Source organism: Coregonus lavaretus (assembly GCF_964263955.1).
Source record: "Coregonus lavaretus genome assembly, contig: HAP1_SCAFFOLD_623, whole genome shotgun sequence".
Lineage (NCBI taxonomy): Eukaryota > Metazoa > Chordata > Actinopteri > Salmoniformes > Salmonidae > Coregonus > Coregonus lavaretus.
This window is the reverse complement of record NW_028157212.1, coordinates 63706-83198: the sequence shown is the minus strand read 5'-3', so window position 1 is coordinate 83198 and position 19493 is coordinate 63706. Positions and strand designations below refer to the sequence as shown.

At 44.7% G+C, this 19493-nt stretch overlaps 1 protein-coding gene across 4 annotated transcripts in view; it reads right to left on the bottom strand.

Annotated features, from left to right (window-relative positions):
* LOC311125683 (RELT-like protein 1) overlaps positions 1 to 17938 on the bottom strand; it is a 35111-nt gene extending 17173 nt beyond the window's left edge. Inside the window, exons 1-5 of one of the 4 annotated variants that reach the window (XM_084199713.1) lie at positions 17807 to 17900; positions 17584 to 17717; positions 11446 to 11673; positions 6150 to 6224; positions 4622 to 4676 (exon numbers count right to left, since the gene is read on the bottom strand). In XM_084199713.1, coding sequence (XP_084055839.1) covers positions 4622 to 4676; positions 6150 to 6224; positions 11446 to 11673; positions 17584 to 17617 — 392 coding nt within the window. In that variant the 5' untranslated portion in view covers positions 17618 to 17717; positions 17807 to 17900. Of the gene's footprint in view, positions 1 to 4621; positions 4677 to 6149; positions 6225 to 11445; positions 11674 to 17583 lie in introns of all 4 variants that reach the window. The other 3 variants (XM_084199714.1, XM_084199712.1, XM_084199715.1) reach the window with 3 other exon arrangements.
* Between the last annotated feature and the right edge of the window lie 1555 nt (positions 17939 to 19493).

Below are 19493 nucleotides of genomic sequence, written 5' to 3'. Positions count from 1 at the left end.
AGAAGAGGGAAGAGAAGGATGAGAGCTAGCACAGTAACAGAACTGAGAGAAACTGTGGATTAATGATGAGAGAGGGGCACTGCAGCAAGTCGAGGAGAGGAAGTTAACCACCGCATCCAGAGATAGAGGAAGAGGGAAAAGAGAGAGCGAGAGAGAAAGAGAGAGAGATGGGGACGGAAGAGAGAAAGAGAGAGAGAGGGGGGGGGACGGAAGAGAGAGAGAGGGGGGGGACGGAAGAGAGAGAGAGGGGGGGGACGAGAGAGAGAGAGGGGGGGGACGAGAGAGAGAGAGGGGGGGCGAGAGAGAGAGAGGGGGGGACGAGAGAGAGAGGGGGGGGGACGAGAGAGAGAGGGGGGGGGGCGAGAGAGAGAGGGGGGGGGGGCGAGAGAGAGAGGGGGGGGGACGAGAGAGAGAGGGGGGGGGACGAGAGAGGGGGGGGACGAGAGAGAGAGAAGAGAGAGAGGGGGGAAGAGAGCGAGGGGAGAGAGCGAGGGGAGAGAGCGAGGGGAGAGAGCGAGGGGAGAGAGCGAGGGGAGAGAGCGAGGGGAGAGAGCGAGGGGAGAGAGCGAGGGGAGAGAGCGAGGGGAGAGAGCGAGGGGAGAGAGCGAGGGGAGAGAGCGAGGGGAGAGAGAGAGCGAGCGAGGGGAGAGAGAGAGCGAGCGAGGGGAGAGAGAGAGCGAGCGAGGGGAGAGAGAGAGCGAGCGAGGGGAGAGAGAGAGCGAGCGAGGGGAGAGAGAGAGCGAGCGAGGGGAGAGAGAGAGCGAGCGAGCGGAGAGAGAGAGCGAGCGAGGGGAGAGAGAGAGCGAGCGAGGGGAGAGAGAGAGCGAGCGAGGGGAGAGAGAGAGCGAGCGAGCGGAGAGAGAGAGCGAGCGAGCGGAGAGAGAGAGCGAGCGAGCGGAGAGAGAGAGAGAGCGAGCGAGGGGAGAGAGAGAGCGAGCGAGCGGAGAGAGAGAGAGCGAGGGGAGAGAGAGAGAGCGAGGGGAGAGAGAGAGAGAGAGCGAGGGGAGAGAGAGAGAGAGCGAGGGGAGAGAGAGAGAGAGAGCGAGGGGAGAGAGAGAGAGAGAGCGAGGGGAGAGAGAGAGAGCGAGGGGAGAGAGAGAGAGCGAGGGGAGAGAGAGAGCGAGGGGAGAGAGAGAGCGAGGGGAGAGAGAGAGAGCGAGGGGAGAGAGCGAGCGAGGGGAGAGATAGAGGGGGAGAGAGAGCGAGGGGAGAGCGAGCGAGGGGAGAGAGAGAGCGAGGGGAGAGAGAGAGAGCGAGCGAGCGGAGAGAGAGAGAGCGAGCGAGCGGAGAGAGAGAGAGCGAGCGAGGGGAGAGAGAGAGAGCGAGGGGAGAGAGAGAGAGCGAGGGGAGAGAGAGAGAGCGAGGGGAGAGAGAGAGAGCGAGGGGAGAGAGAGAGAGCGAGGGGAGAGAGAGAGAGCGAGGGGAGAGAGAGAGAGCGAGGGGAGAGGGAGAGAGAGAGAGAGCGAGGGGAGAGAGAGAGAGAGCGAGGGGAGAGAGAGAGAGCGAGGGGAGAGAGCGAGCGAGGGGAGAGAGCGAGCGAGGGGAGAGAGCGAGGGGGGGGGGGAAATGGTCCAGTTGCACAAAATACTAATTCCATCTAGACACTGTTGCCCTACAGCACACAAAAAAAAAAAACTATACATACCTCGGCCTAAACATCAGCACCACAGGTAACTTCCACAAAGCTGTGAACGATCTGAGAGACAAGGCAAGAAGGGTCTTTCTATGCAATCAAAAGGAACATAGAATTCGACATACCAAATAGGATCTGGCTAAAAATACCCATTGCCCTTTATGGTTGTGAGGTCTGGGGTCCGCTCACCAACCAAGAATTCACAAAATTGGACAAACACAAAATTGAGACTCTGCATGCAGAAATCTGCAAAAACATCCTCCGTGTACAACGTAAAACAACAAATAATGCATGCAGAGCAGAATTAGGCCAATACCTGCTAATTATCAAAATCCAGAAAAGAGCCATTAAATTCTACAACCACCTAAAAGGAAGCGATTCCCAAACCTTCCATAACAAAGCCATCACCTACAGAGAGATTAACCTGGAGAAGCGTCCCCTAAGCAAGCTGGTCCTGGGGCTCTGTTCACAAACACAAACAGACCCCACAGAGCCCCAGGACAGCAACACAATTAGACCCAACCAAATCATAACAAAAAGAGAATTACTTGACACATTGGAAAGAATTAACAAAAAAACTCAGCAAACTAGAAGGCTATTTGGCCCTAAACAGAGAGTACACAGTGTCAGAATACCTGACCACTGTGACTGACCCAAAATTAAAGGAAAGCTTTGACTATGTACAGACTCAGTGAGCATAGTCTTGCTATTGAGAGAGGCTGCCGTAGGCAGACCTGGCTCTCAAGAGAAGACAGGCTATGTGCACACTGCCCACAAAATGAGGTGGAAACTGAGCTGCACTTTCTAACCTCCTACCAAATGTATGACCATATTAGAGACACATATTTCCCTCAGATTTCAGAGATCCACAAAGAACTTGAAAACAAACCCAATTTTGATAAACTCCCTTATCTACTGGGTGAAATACCAGTGTGCCATCACAGCAGCAAGATTTGTGACCTGTTGCCACAAGAAAAAGGGCAACCAGTGAAGAACAAACACCATTGAAAGTACAAGTTGGTGGTCTGTTGATATCCCTCTGGTGGTGTGGGGGTTGTGCTTTGGCAAAGTGGGTGGGGTTATATCCTGTCTGGTTGGTCCTCTCCGGGGGTATCGTCGGACGGGGCCACAGTTTCTCCCGACCTCCCCGTCTCAGCCTCCAGTATCTATGCTGCAATAGACTATGTGCTGGGGGGCTAGGGTCAGTCTGTTATATCTGGTGTTATTCTCCTGTCTTATCTAGTGTCCTGTGTGAATTTAAGTATGCTCCCTCTAATTCTCCCTCTCTCCCTCCCCTCCCGGAGGACCTGAGCCCTAGGACCATGCCTCAGGACTACCTGGCCTGATGACTCCTGGCTGTCCCCAGTCCACCTGGTCGTGCTGCTGCTCCAGTTTAAACTCTTCTGCCTGCAGCTATGGAACCCTGACCTGTTCACTGGACGTGCTACCTTGTCCCAGACCTGCTGTTTTCAACTCTCTCTCTCTACCGCACCTGCTATTTCAACCTCTAAATGCCCGGCTATGAAAAGCCAAGTGACATTTACTTCTGATGTACTGACCTGTTGCAACCTCTACAACCACTGTGATTATTATTTGACCCTGCTGGTCATCTATGAACGTTTGAACATCTTGGAGAAAAATCTGGCCTTAATGGCCATGTACTGTTATATTCTCCACCCGGCACAGCCAGAAGGGGACTGGCCACCCCTCAGAGCCTGGTTCCTCTCTAGGTTTCTGCCTTTCTAGGGAGTTTTTCCTAGCCACCGTGCTTCTACATCTGCATTGCTTGCTGTTTGGGGTTTTAGGCTGGGTTTCTGTATAGCACTTTGTGACATCTGCTGATGTAAAAAGGGCTTTATAAATACATTTGATTGATTGAACCCATATTTATGTTTATTTATTTTCCCTTTCGTACTTTAACTATTTGCACATTGTTACAACACCGTATATAGACATAATGTGTGTGAGTGTAATGTTTACTGTTTCTCCTTTTATTCATTTAGGCAATGTAAACATATGTTTCCCATGCCAATAAAGCCCTTTGAATTGAATTGAGAGAGAAAGCTGCACGGTGAGCACGGAGCGTCGTTGGGAAATGAGTGGTGTCCCGTCTCGCGGACTTTGCCGGAATACCCAATGCCATACCTCATCCTGCCTCGCTACGATTTATTCATCCCGACACATCTCTCCCTCTCCCTCTCCCCCTCCCCCTCCCCCTCCCTCCCTCCCTCTCCACCTCCCTCCCCCTCCCTCCCCCTCCCTCCAGATGAGTGTGTGGGTGTGTCTGTTCTTTGATGGACAAGGCTCTTTCTATGAACTGTAAAGTCAGACCTACTCACCATTCACAGCAACAAAGACATTCTCAATGAAACTGTCAAGAGGTCATGTCACTATTATGAATCAGGCTGCTTTCTGCCTATCCTGAGCTGTTTAGTAAGTCAATGCTAGTATAAATGTAGGTAGCCATACTTTCATTTCCAGTCTCTATGAAATGACTGGTCCCCTTTGGGGTGCACCGATTCCGCAATCAGAATGACCATATAATAATAATAAGATCATATTGATATTGTGAGTCGTAAAAGTCCTGGGTGTGCTGGCCTCAATCCAAACTCACTAAGCCATAAAGACTGTCTGAGAGACCAGCTCGACTTTGACCCAAAGACACCACTTGAGCTCGGGGCCATAAAAAAAAAAAAAAAAAAAAAAAAACTTAAGGGAGACAACATTGCCATCTAGTGGCTAGGAAAGTAATCACACCCAAGTGGTACTGTATCCTTGGAAACCAGCCCTAAAAACTCTCCCTTTGGTGGAATTTTAGAACATTTTCATAGGCCTCGACGTTAATGACATCAGACAACCTTAAGAGAGGTTGTGAGTTACTTTAAATGTTCCATTTCAGATTTGATGTATATTTAATGAGTGCTGGTAGTTTGACTTAGGGCAGCCAGCAGCAGAGTTTTATTACAGAAGCCATGACAGTATACTTACCCATCTGAGTCTATGCTGGTTTCAGGAACCATGGCTTTGAGGGCATCGGAGTTCGCTGTAGAGATAGATAGTAGAGAGAGAGAGACAGAGAGACAGAGAGACAGAGAGACAGAGAGACAGAGAGAGACAGAGAGAGAGAGAGAGAGAGAGAGAGAGAGAGAGAGAGAGAGAGAGAGAGAGAGAGAGAGAGAGAGAGAGAGAGAGAGAGAGAGAGAGAGAGAGAGAGAGAGAGACAGAGAGAAAATATGGCGTGGGAATTAGCAAGGAGAACGCGGAAGCGACATCAAAAGGGGAAACATTTATTGGAATATGGTTGTAGCCGATAAGCCCCAAACACAATTAAATGGTGCACTGCATTCAATTACCGGGAGCACATTCAGTCCTCAGAATATAACCTCTGCGTGTAGGCTATGTAAGAATGCATTATGAAAACAACAGTGTCTTCTTGAAATATGGGACACATTAGGGCTATAATTAATAAGCCATTACTAAGTATGAAGACAAAAAGTATGGGACAAGAGTATCCACATATTGGTCGACACTTTGAAAGTCATATTGATAAGGACAATTGAAGAAAAAAAATATGTTACACATATTTAATTACTACATCACTAATAACCTATAACAAATGAGGGCAAATGTCAATGTGCTTCAAGGACACGTGATTAGCAGTATAGGAACATATTGGCTAACACTTCAGTCGACAATAACTAAATCCATAAACAGATATGAGGACAGACGTGTGTTAACAGGACCATGTGTACGTCCTGTTTCCTCTAGTCAGTCAAAACAAGCCGATTGCCCCACTAACTATGACTGTGCACTACACTATAAGCCTACCATCATATTATCGGTTATCATCTTATCATGTCTGGCTAGAGGGCATTTCAACACACCTTTGTTATCACCTGGAAGGAAGGAGAGTATTAGTAAGTACTAAGTCCGTAAGGGTTTGTGCAGCATGCCACGTGAGCGGGAAAAAGCTTTGAGTTGAAGACTTCCTATATCGTCATAAAATCAGGCAATATGGCCCTATTAAGACTGGCTCCCAGAATGTGTGTGTGTGGGCGTGTGCACGTATGTGTGTGTGTCACACAATGTAACCTAATGAGGGTGAGTCAATGGTACGGTACTGGTGCTATCAATATACTTGTGATAACCTTGTGATAACCTTGTGATACAACAGGATGGGGAATTCCACTCTGTTTACAAATCTATTGTAGCTATACAGCAGCTTCAGTAATTAGTGTACCATGTAAAACCACAGACCTACTCACCTCTACCGGATATCAGACAGGGAAACACACACACACACACACCACACCACCTCCTGTTAAAGACAGTGTGGTGGGAGAGGGCGACATCTCAGCACCAAGAGGTCTGATAGAACTGTGAAGTGACCTTTTGTTTGGCAGGGGGATTAAAAATCTACTTCCTGTCAACATCACCAGTTGTCTGGAGGGGAGTAGACAGCAGTGATCCACTATCTATAGACAAATCACTAGTTACAGTACTGTTGCCTAGTTACCTTCATTCTCCATGATGTATTGAACGATCTGTCCCACTGTGTCGTCGTTGCCCTCAACGTAGGTGTCGTTCAGCTCTGTAGAGAAACACACACAATTACAAAGAGAGCTCAATAAACACTGGAATACATTACTCTTCGCTGGCATGAAAGGCTGTGACTAACGTTCATTAGAAAGGCAAACATGATACCGGAGATGTAAAGGTACCTTACCAGACAGATGTTTCATCATAGGTCACTTATGTAATACACTGGGGGTTTGCCACAACACACAGTTAGGGCTGGGCAATACGGCCAAAATATCATATTGGATATCAAAATTATACAGTATTTCATGTTTTTTAATAATCATTTGTTTTAGGAGTTGTGCGTGACCCTAGGGGGGCAAAACACATACATTCTAAGTGATTTAAAATGGGTCTTTCTCCATTCTGATCATTCAATTCAACCCTAAATAATTTTCAGCATTTTGATCAATTTCTGCACTTCCTGCACTCATTTGAGATCATTTCCACGTAGGGCTGCACGAAATGGGCAAACAAACCAGGCCTTATTTTTAACTCAAATGTTGCAATCCCCAAAGCCAACACCTCCATTGGTCGCCATTCCTTCCAGTTCTCTGCTGCCAATGACTGGAACGAACTGCAAAAATCTCTGAAGCTGGAGACTCTTATCTCCCTCACTAACTTTAAGCATAAGTTGTCAGAGCAGCTTACCGATCACTGCACCTGAACACAGCCTTTCTGAAATTTGCCCACCCAACTACCTCATCCCCATATTATTTATTTTGCTAATTTGCACCCCAATCTCTCTATTTGCACATCATCTTTTGCACATCTATCACTCCAGTGTTAATACAAAATTGTAACTATTTTGCACTATGGCCTATTTATTGCCTTACCTCCATAACTTACTACATTCGCACACACACACATATATATATTTGTATTTTTGACTTGTTTACCCCATATGTAACTCTGTGTTGTTGTTTTTAATCGCACTGCTTTGCTTTATCTTGGCCAGGTCGCAGTTGTAAATGAGAACTTGTTCTCAACTGGCATACCTGGTTAAATAAAAGGTTAAATAAAAAATACAAAAAATTGCGATTTGACTTGCGATTTAGAGCAAAACACTTGGGTGAACTGTTGGAATCATGGAAATAGAATGATTATTATAATTCTATAGTTAGAATATAATAGTGGGCACTTTGAATACAGTGTTGTTTGACATGACAACGAAAGAAAATCCCAGGGAGGAGTTATTGTGGCAATGTAGGAACCAAAGTGTTGATAAGTGTTTTCTAGGGGAACCTATAATCTTTGCCTACATTTAAATGTTCTCATAGCTACTTCATGTAGTAAACATATTTTGCTTTGCGTATTCCTCTTTGATTTAGAAGATGCTGTTGCACAAAACAACATGCTGATTGAGGTCTACACCATCCCTGGTATCATCAGGCTGTAGAGCTAGTTACAGTTGCTCTGACTCCGTACACTTATTCGCTAGCGATTAGCAGCTAACAAGATTCAGGTCAAACTTGCTAAGAAAAGACAAAGTAGCTATTTGCAGATGTAAGAAACACAAATGAATAGTGTAATTATAGAACGATAGTGGATTTACATTAAGAAGTAAAGTGAAAACAGCATCGTTGTCATCAATATTGTTGCATGTGCTGCATTGACCATACAGAATGAACGCAACGGTCTCTTGGTCGAGGAACACTCCTTGAGTGGCAAGGGCGGGGCTAGGTCTGTGTGGAAAGCGGCATGGAGAGAGAGAGAGAGCGGTGAGAGTGATGACTCAAGTAGCGAAAGAAACTACAAAAATGGACGTTACACACGGCAAATCACATTTAAAGAAACCAAACATTCAGAGAGAAGGCCAAGTGTGTGCAAAGCTGTCATCGAGGCAAAGGGTGGCTACTATGAAGAATCTCAAATATAAAAATATACTTTGATGTATTTAACCATTTGTTGGTTACTACATGATTCCATATGTGTTATTTCATAGTTTTGATGTCTTCACTATTATTCTACAATGTAGAAAATATTTATTTTAAATAAAGAAAAACCTTGGAATGAGTAGGGTGTCCAAACTGTTGACTGGTACTGTACATGTCATCCGATACCTGGGGATAAGCCTTAGGATTTAATGGGGCTTAAAGGATGAATGACACTCCGGTAGATAGCCTAGTAGCCCGTCTTTGCCTTGTGTGGAAAACACACCGTATGGTGTCTGTTGACTGGGTGACCCAGTGGAAGGTAATACTTCCTGTGTTCAAGATAAGACACTCACAGTGTGTAGTACATGGACAGCTGCTACACAATTTAAAAAAGAGTCCCCATTCACATTGGCGGGTACTGTTGAAGCCAGGGACAGAATTGTATTCAGTAGGGGAGAAAGTGTTTTGAAACAGGGAGGTAGTTGCTAAACTTGTCCAACTGGAAGAACACAGATTTACATTTCCCGTTGCAAAAAGGTTTTGCCTTTTACTTCTTAATGTAAATCCACTATCGTTCTATAATTACACTATTCATTTGTGTCTCTTACATCTGCAAATAGCTACTTTGTCTTTTCTTAGCAAGTTTGGCCTGAATCTTGTTAGCTGCTAATCGCTAGCGAATAAGTGTACGGAGTCAGAGCAACTGTAACTAGCTCTACAGCCTGATGATACCAGGGATGGTGTAGACCTCAATCAGCATGTTGTTTTGTGCAACAGCATCTTCTAAATCAAAGAGGAATACGCAAAGCAAAATATGTTTACTACATGAAGTAGCTATGAGAACATTTACATGTAGGCAAAGATTATAGGGTCCCCTAGAAAACACTTGGGTTCCTACACTGTCACAATAACTCCTCCCTGGGATTTTCATTCGTTGTCATGTCAAACACTGTATTCAAAGTGCCCACTATTATATTCTAATTTTATAATAATCATTCTATGCCCATGATTCCAACAGTTCACCCAAGTGTTTTGCTCTAAATCGCAAGTCAAATCGCATTTATTATTAGTATTTTTTTTTACCTTTATTTAACCAGGTAAGCTAGTTGAGAACAAGTTCTCATTTACAACTGCGACCTGGCTAAGATAAAGCAAAGCAGTGCGATAAAAACAACACAGAGTTACATATTGCCCTACTGAACAAAACCCATCCCTTAGATTAAAAAGATAGATCTATATCGCGTTGTGAAACATTCTTAAAAATGGCCTCTGCACCCCCCCCCATCCCATTTACAGTAACCCCCCTTTCCAACACCGCTATCCCATCTACAGTATCCCCCCCCCCACCCCCCAACCCATTTCCAGTAACCTCCCCTTTCCTTCTCTAACCCTGGTTGAGTCAGAGTTGAACCAGGAAGTGGAGTGGAAAATAAACAGGGTTCTTTCCAACACTTTTGTTTCTAAAAAATGTGGAAGGAGGAGGGGTTGGGCCTGGAGAGACTTGAGAGGTTTCAGACAATCAGTGGCTAAAATGTCCTTTTTGGTCCACCAGCCACTGTGGCAAGTAGATGACAAATCTACCAGCCACTCAGATTTTTTTACCAGGCAAAATATTTTTTTCACCATAATTGCATCAAAAACACACAAAAACAGATGAGCAAAAATATTAGAGATGAGACAAAAATGTCCAGCTTCCCCTTTAAGGGCGGGAGGTTACCGTGGTAACAGGGCCACTCCAGTCCTGTCACGTGTTTCTGTGTGTGAGAAATTTGGGATCTCTTTGCTATCAGTTGAAACAGCAGACTCAAACTAACGTTGAAAAACCGAGCTTGTGAACAAAACCCATGTAAATTGACAAGAAACACTGGGACAAAGTCTCACTTCGTAGACTTTGGAGTAAATTAGATCAACGTATGCCTGTTCGCAGCGCCTCCAAAATATCGATCAGCGCTTCACTCAGTGTGCACAGATCCCCCGTCAGGCAGTCTTGCTGCGCGTAGTGGGATATAGGATTCGTCTTTCTTTGTGCAATTAGCAGCTATGAAACAAAACAGCAGAAATACAGCTACAGCAGCATGATTCTAACGATAACTCGCATCGCACATGTGCTCATACTTGACTTTTGACAATTTGTATTAGTTAATGTAATGATTGCACTGTAGAGACCTGCAAATTGACCACCTGCCAACGTGGCTTGTTAAATTGACATTCGTACCCGCCAATACCTAAATCTACCCGCATTTGGCGGGTGTTCGTTCTATGCCCTGCAGACAGTAGAGTAGACTAAAGGCCCAACGTCTAATGGGAATGCCATAGTCCTAGTAAAGAAACCTCTCCGTTCTGTAGGTGAAAGGGGAGAGTGGAAAGAAAACTCTCTTATCCATTACTAAGACCGCAATCTCAACCTTCCTTTACGAGAGACCAGGCATGCAGTTCTATGGCAATGGCTTTAATAGGTGGTAGACAAAAGAAAGAACAGGTGAGAGAGAACACAGAAACTCTTTCACTCTCCTCCATGGAGCTCACGTTTATTGCCCCTCCACATGCCTGTGTTGTAACTCGGGCAAGCTAAGGTAGACCAGAAAATGCCGACGTTCACATTGATGAGAAACTATTGCGACATCTTCCATATCCTTAAAAAGACAATCTAAACACTATACCGTATCTTGCCTTGGTCACTCAGGAAATCTAAACACTATACCGTATCTTGCCTTGGTCACTCAGGAAATCTAAACACTATACCGTATCTTGCCTTGGTCACTCAGGAAATCTAAACACTATACCGTATCTTGCCTTGGTCACTCAGGAAATCTAAACACTATACCGTATCTTGCCTAGGTCACTCAGGAAATCTAAACACTATACCGTATCTTGCCTAGGTCACTCAGGAAATCTAAACACTATACCGTATCTTGCCTAGGTCACTCAGGAAATCTAAACACTATACCGTATCTTGCCTAGGTCACTCAGGAAATCTTAAACACTAACCAATAAGATGATGTTCTAGTAGGGAAAGTGTTTACAAGGAACATCCAATCCTAAACCTAACAGTCTTCACCAAGGTTTCTCTCAATAGACCTTGGGCCTTCAGTAGAGAGGTTTCGAAAAACGCACCCGTCTCAATGCATAACTCCCTATCCAAGAAACCAGTTTGCAAGTCATGACTCATGACCATAACAATAGCATAGAGAACCAAACTGGTGAGAACAGAACTTTCCCGTCAGTTAACACAGGTGACTTTGAGTGAAGAGTGTTATTGTGTACAGAGGGTTGTGACCCGTTAGCTCACAACCCGGGTTGGGTTGCATATGAACCCCTTAATGAGAAAATATCATCTTCATTTTTCTTTCCCCTCACCTGCGCACATCTCCAGATCCTTCTTTTCCTCCTCCGCTGCCCGGGCCGCCTCCTCCTCATCCTCAGCTTCGGTGGTGCAGCGGTAACCCTTCCTCTTCAGGACGTGGCAGATCAGGACCCCCAGGAGACCCAGGAGGAAGAAGACAGGCACCAGAACGAAGGCTATGTACTCTGGCTTCACCTGTTCGTCTACTCCACTGCTGCTGCCTCCGCCCACTGTCTGACCCGCTAGAATCAGGGGGACAGGGGGGAGGAGGCAGATGGAGGGGAGAGAGATTGAAAGAGGGGATAGAAAGAGATGGTGGGATAAGGAGAGAGGTGATGAGGAGGAGAGATAGTAAAGGGGGATGAAAGAAGAGGAAGATAGGAAAACAAGACCATTGAACAGATGGATAATGCATGTGTGGTAATCACAAGACACTCCATTAGTCAACATTCAATTCACTTTCCTACCTAGGCCCCACTGCCAACAGATCACATTTGACTCATACTCGGAGCGGCACCAGATATTCCTACGACTCAGCAGATGGAGGATTTAAGCGCTAGTCTGAACCGAACTCAGCGGTTCACCCAGGTGAAAATGAAAGTCGAACAGTGCCGTCATGTTTCCTCGCTCGCTGGATAAAAGTGAGGTCCCATATTTCTCTCCCCAGCGCAGCGGACTGTCATGTCCGCCGACAGCCCTTTGATGGCCAAGAGAGGAGAGCGAGGGAGACAGACTGTCATTGTCACCAGGGAGACTGCTGACTCCAAGGAGGCTGTAATCCCGGTAACTTTCCAGCTCTCCCTCCCTCCGTCTCTCGCTCTGTCGTTCTTTGCCCTCTCAACATGCTCTCTCCGGGAAAGAGGGAAGCAGAAAGAGAGGGCGAGACAGAGAGCGAGAGGAAAGAGAGAGAGATCTGCAAGATGGACAGAGAGCAGGACTGTGTTGATCTGGACAGTTGGTAGGCTGGTTTATCAGGTCCCTAAGGGCTGTTGATTGGACAGGGGGCCGGCCATTCCTGTAACATCAGGAATGAGTGACACACACACACACCGCAAGGTCTCTTTAGTATGGGTAAATCTTTCCACTTCCTCTATGACTGTTTGGAGGCCAAAACCACAATGTGTCCCCTCCTACACCCTCTTAACAACCTTTGGCCTGGTTCCATGTTCCCCTTCCATGTTCACAGAGCTGAAATAACTGGTGATTGTTTGATTTCCACATTCCTAGTGCGCAATGGTTGTGTTTCAGATAATTCTGTGCCGAATAGAAATTAATGGTAAATAATGTGGTGTCATTTTGGAGTCACTTTTATTATAAAATGTTTCTAAACACTTCTACATTCATGTTGATGCTACCATGACTACGGATAATCCTGAATGAATCGTGAATAATAATGAGTGAGAAAGTTAAGAGGGTCAAAGATCATACCCCAAAGACATGCTGACCCTCTCGCCCTTAAAATCAAGGGTGTCAATCATTTCAGACCCCACTGACGCGCATATTCCTGACCGACTCTGGCTCATAGGAGGTCTGGAGGGAGAGGTATGGGGGGTCAAAGGTTACACTGTGTGTCTGTACTCTACTAAGACAGGTCTTCTCCTGATGTTTCCCACGTGAGACATTCCATCCAGTGCCACATGAAGCAGACAATCGGGTCATTGTGTTTCTCCTGTGTGTATCCGTCTGTGTGCGAGGGAGTGACATGGTGTGTAGCGACTGTGTGTAGTGACTGTGTGCGTTCTGCTCTGCGATGGAGTCTACGTGTGACCGTACTATGTCCAAACATACCACTCAGTGTTTCTGTTTGCCTTTGTCTTTCTTCCCCCATTGTCCCCGTCCTCTGGAGCATGATGTATCTGACTGTGGTCTACTCTCTGAGCTCCACTGACCACCCTGTGATCTACTTTCTGAGCTCCACTGACCACCCTGTGATCTACTCTCTGAGCTCCACTGACCACCCTGTGGTCTACTCTCTGAGCTCCACTGACCACCCTGTGGTCTACTCTCTGAGCTCCACTGACCACCCTGTGGTCTACTCTCTGAGCTCCACTGACCACCCTGTGATCTGCTCTCTGAGCTCCACTGACCACCCTGTGGTCTACTCTCTGAGCTCCACTGACCACCCTGTGGTCTACTCTCTGAGCACCACTGACCACCTTGTGGTCTACTCTCTGAGCTCCACTGACCACCCTGTGATCTACTCTCTGAGCTCCACTGACCACCCTGTGATCTACTCTCTGAGCTCCACTAACTGCCCTGTGCATCTGGGCTGGACTCTGGCCAGACCAATGGATGCCTAGAAAGACAGGATGTTTTACATGCCCCCAAGAGACCCATAGGAACCTTACAGTGTATCCATCCCAATTACCTGGCAACAGATGGAGTGTTTGTGAGATTAGACAGACAGACTATCTATCCATCTGTGTGTGTCTGTCGTACCGCATCAGAACCCAAAATATAGGAGCCTATTTTACTCCAATGTTTGTAAACAAAATATATGTAAACAAACACTGTATAGCTCAAAACATAGTTAAAACTATAATTGTTATATTATGGATGGTCAGTCCTTGCATCCATAGCTCTGTCAATGAATTTGAGAATGGTTACATTTCTCCTGCCCCATCCCCCAGCTTGTTATCGAAACAGGGGCGGGGAGGGCGCTTTGTTATTGTTTCAACTGCAGAATGCCGCTTTAAAACATCACAATCATCCTGATGCAGATCTTTTACATATAAAAACACATGATTGGATTAAACTACACAAAATATATATTAAATGAAATGGACAGTTTAGGGGTGCATCTCAATAGTATAAAGAGGCTTCTTCACCTCGTCTCTTTTTTAAATATATTTTTATGATAACATCTCACCTCCATCTAACATGTTATCCTTACCTAACCTCCACAACAGCAGGTCCCAGAGCATCCATCTCTGTGTGGATCATACACGTCATCTACAGTGATTCACGTTAATGCCAATCAGAGGAATTTAATTACATCCTAAATTGCCTGCGTCTCATCTGACTTTCTTTAGATTTCCTGCCGCGGTGCTGTGCTGTGCCTCCCCATAGAGGGGCGGGACACCGCTGATGCCAATTGCCATGTAAAATAATCTGCACGAAAAGCACACAGCGGCAAAATGATTTCATGTAACTGCAGTGATGCGACATGATTGGAGATGAGGATATTACGACGGTTCATTGTGGGCCCTGTGTGTGTAGACAGTACCAGCCAAGAGTGGGCAAAGCTGTCGTCAAGGCAAAGGGTGGCTACTTTGAAGAATCTCAAATACAAAATATATTTTGATTTATTTAACACTTTTTTGGTTACTACCTGATTCCATGTGTGTTATTTCATAGTTTTGATGTCTTCACTATTATTCTACAATGTAGAAAATAGTAAAAAATTAAATAAAAACCCTGGAATGAGTAGGTGTCCAAACTTTTGACTGATAGATAGATAGATATATATATCTATGTTGGAGTAGGCATTTCCTCTATGGAAGCCCCTGAAAGTGGTTGAATATCATAAGCCATGGTCTCTACATTGCATCACACAAACACGTCTGAAAATATGTTCTACGAGAAAACAGCCATTGAGTGAACCCATAGTCATCATCATCGATTTGTCCGTTTTGCCATTAAAGGAACAGTGACAATATAAAACAATACCAGACTACACTTTAACCACAGTTCATCAGCTACTTAAAGCGAGGAAGGAAAACTCAAAAATGGCACAGAAAGTTCCTTTCCTAAAGAAGGTTTATGTCAAAAGGACAATGGAGCAGGTGAGTAATTATTGTTCAGTGCTCCGCATTCATTTAGCAGTAACTCCAAGAAATGCTGAAGGTGTGTGGAACTACTTTTATTGGTAGGTCCAGAGCTGTATGTAAATCCAGGTCTCTGGGTAAGTGTACCGTTCAACAGAACCTAGAAGGCTAAGGGGAGCTTCCTGCTATGTGTCAGTGAAAATGTTTCCACTAAGGACAGAAGAGAGGATGTGGTTGCCTCCTAAAAATCTATTTCTAGATCTATCCTGTCTGTTCCCAGTAGACTGTCCAACTACATGTTATATGTATTACATTTTAGACAAAGATTATAACTAGTCAAATAATTTATTGACACCGCTATAACACTGAACCAGAATCTGGGATTAGTATGGTCCATAATATTTAAAATCAGACTAGTTTGATGTCACAAAATAACATTAGGGAAAGTATCTACTTATAGATGTAGTTTGTGCCTAATTTTCCAGAGAGTTCCCTGAATTTCATGCATGTCAAACCCTCTCCCTGTCCCAGACACTGCTAAACAAAAACGGAGAGAGTTCTGGAGTGTCATGCCCATTTGGATTAAGACTCAGCTGCTGTCTGAGTCACTTCTACCTCCGCCTGTAGGCCTACACAGAGCAGCAGGAACGGACAGAGGGACACGCACGTCTTACAATCACGTGCTCCCGTGCTTATTTTAAAACCATGCGTTGGATGTTTGTGTTTAATCAAACGAGGCTGAGGATTAAAGTTTTGGCCTTCGTGAGCGACAGGCAACAGCTGCATGGTCACACAGATGGGTTAGTCATGAAAAGGGGGACAACGCAGAACATCCTCAAAGGGCATATCCTATGTTATTGTAAATCTAAAAGGGAGGGCCTGAAGTTCAGAGCCAAAACACAAACTAAACTCGTGTTTTGAGGACTTCTTCTTGGCATGTCAATGACAAAATAATAACTCCCGCCTCCTCCACTCACATGGAATGAATGCTTGTCGTTTCACATTGTAAATGATGCATTTAAACCGGTTTGGGAATGAAATGTAATTCGTTACCCAGAGGGCAGAAGTAATTCTACCTGTGTACGCCTCATCTTCATTCAGTAGGCTACAGGTTTCCACTCTGTACTGCCCATACCACCTTACCAATTATGGCAGTACACATTTAGATGAAAGGGATCCATAGGTCAGGATAGGCATGTTATAGGTGCAGTTTTACGTTCTGCACAAGGTGACAACAGAGGCGCATTGCTAGGCTAGATCCATGCAATGTGCCTCACAGGAAATTCAAAAACAACATGGCTGGTCGGCAACAGTATCCACTCTGGTGCTGAAACTTTGTGTCACTGTAGGGAGGATGGTCTCAGACTAGACGTAACATAGTAGACGAAAATCAAGGGATCCCCTAATTTAGCATATCTGATTCAGCTAGTTAAGGTCTTGTTGAGCAGCCAATAAGTAGAATCAGGTGTGTTAAATTAGGGTTGGACTGAAAACCCACAGGACGGTAGATCTCCAGGAAGAGGGTCGTGTAATCCCCGCTGTAGGCTATCCAATACCAGGTTGATGTAAGGCTATTCTGTTGCAATGGCCAGCAGGGATGTAGCTCAGTTGGTAGAGCATGGCGTTTGCAACGCCAGGGTTGTGGGTTCGATTCCCACGGGGGGCCAGTATGAAAAATAAAAAAAACATTAAAAATAAAAAAATAAAAAATAAATTAAATAAAAAATGTATGCACTCACTAACTGTAAGTCGCTCTGGATAAGAGCGTCTGCTAAATGACTAAAAATGTAAAAATGTAATGTGTACTCTCGAGCAGGAGCGATTGACTACTAGCATGCGTTTGTACCTGCTTTTAACCAAAGCGTCAAATCGTTACAGCTCTTAAATTGACAAGCAATGTTATTCAATTCAAAAATGTTACAACTGTATGGTATGCGTGAATGTCTGACGTTACGTTTGTGAGGCTGCTTTGAGCCACAGCTAGTAACTACGTTAAATCTAAAATCACGTTGTTTTCGGGAGACTGCACGGTATCAACCATCCTCACGCCCAAGTGAAGAATATTGTAGTGCGTGACCACCGTTTGTGCCACAAAGAAACGACCGGAAAAACAGTCGTTTAATTTAGGAGGCTCAGCGATTTTAGGATTTTGAAAGTCGTGTAGTGTCCACCTTTTATATAACGTGGTTACATTTCTAAACAGAAACCTCGACTATGAATTCATTTAAAGTAGCCACTGGCACATACACATGGATCTTAATCTGATTGTGGAAGTTGCAGGGAAATTAACGTGTCAAATCACAAGCTTACTGAGTCCGCATTGATTTCAGGAGACGGATGCGAGAGTCTGTCCCTAAACGCGAAGTAAATAAGTTAATAACTTACGTGGTACGACACCGGTCACAGCTGAACTAGCCATGCTCAAAACTACTGCTGCCCGGGTGTGGCGATGTTTTCGGCTTGTGGCAGCCTGGTTTGGACGCTGGCTACTACGGTCAACGACAGGTCTGGGTCTGGGTCTGTGGAGGGAGGGATATGGTCGTCACTACAGCCACAATCCCCGCCTATTTCTACAATTATCTTCTTACAATGTGATTTTAAACCTAACCTTGAATTAAGATCAAAAAGCTAATTGTTGTTTTCATGAATTTTTACGATACAGCTAACTTTGGCAGTTGAAACCGAGGGATACGCGTTCATACTTTTTCTGACTGTTGCTTGTATTTCCTCTTTCGTATCTGAGCCCGGGAGGAACACCCTTCTCTTAAAGATGTACCATACCCGCTTAACAAGAGCTACGTCTGTGCGAAAAACTGATCTGGAATCACAAATAAAAGGAGTATCAATTCAATCTGTTAAAAAAAATAATAATAATCAAATGCAGTTTATATGCATTATTTTGGATGATACAGTAGCCAAAATATAATTAACCAATGTAATAGACACTGGTTTAGTAGCTTGTTAGGCTACAATATATTTTCCACAGTGAAAACTTTAAAAGCTTTTATATTATCTGAATCATGTGCATTGTTTTTTTATGCCTCTTAATTTCCTCCCCTTCAGTGTCGACACATCATTCAGGGCAGGTGCAGAGCCCCACCTGTTTTGAGACCCACATGTTTAGCAAAAATATATATATACAGTACTAGTGAAAAGTTTGGACACACCTACTCAGTCCAGGGTTTTTCTTTATTTTTACTACATTTTAGTCATTTAGCAGACGCTCTTATCCAGAGCAACTTACAGGAGCAATTAGGGTTAAGTGCCTTGCTCAAGGGCACATCGACAGATTTTTCACCTAGTCGGCTCAGGGATTAGAACCAGCAACCTTTCGGTTACTAACACAACGCTCTTAACCACTAAGCTACCTCCCGCACTCAGTCTGGGGTTTTTCTTTATTTTTACTATTTTCTACATTGTAGACATCAAAACTATGAAATAACACATATGGAATCATGTAGTAACCAAAAAAGTGTTTAACACATCAAATTATATTTTATATTTGTGATTCTTCTAAGTAGCGCCCTTTGCCTTGATGACAGCTTTGCACACGCTTGGCATTCTCTCAAACAGCTTCATGTAGTCACCTGGAATCCATTTCAATTAACAGGTGTGCCTTGTTAAAAGTTAATTTGTGGAATGTATTTCCTTCTTAATGCGTTTGAGCCAATCAGTTGTGTTGTGACAAGGTAAGTGTGGTATACAGAAGATAGCCCTATTTGGTAAAAGACCAAGTCCATATTATGGCAAGAACAGCTCAAATAAGCAAAGAGAAATGACAGTCCATCATTACATTAAGAAATGAAGGTCAGTCAATACGGAACATTTCAAGAACTTTGAACGTTTCTTCAAGTGCAGTCGCAAAAACCATCAAGCGCTATGATGAAACTGGCTCTCATGAGGACCGCCACAGGAAAGGAAGACCCAGAGTTACCTCTGCTGCAGAGGATAAGTTCATTAGAGTTACCAGCCTCAGAAATTGCAGCCCAAATAAATGCTAAACAGAGTTCAAGTAACAGACACATCTCAACATCAACTGTTCAGAGGAGACTGCATGAATCAGGCCTTCATGGTCGAATTGCTGCAAAGAAACCACTACTAAAGGACACCAATAAGAAGAAGACTTGCTTGGGCCAAGAAACACGACCAATGGACATTGGACCGGTGGAAATCTGTCCTTTTGGTCTGATGAGATTTTTGGTTCCAACTGCTGTGTCTTTGTGAGACGCAGAGTAGGTGAACGGATGATCTCCGTATGTGTGGTTCCCACCGTGAAGTATGGAGGAGGAGGTGTG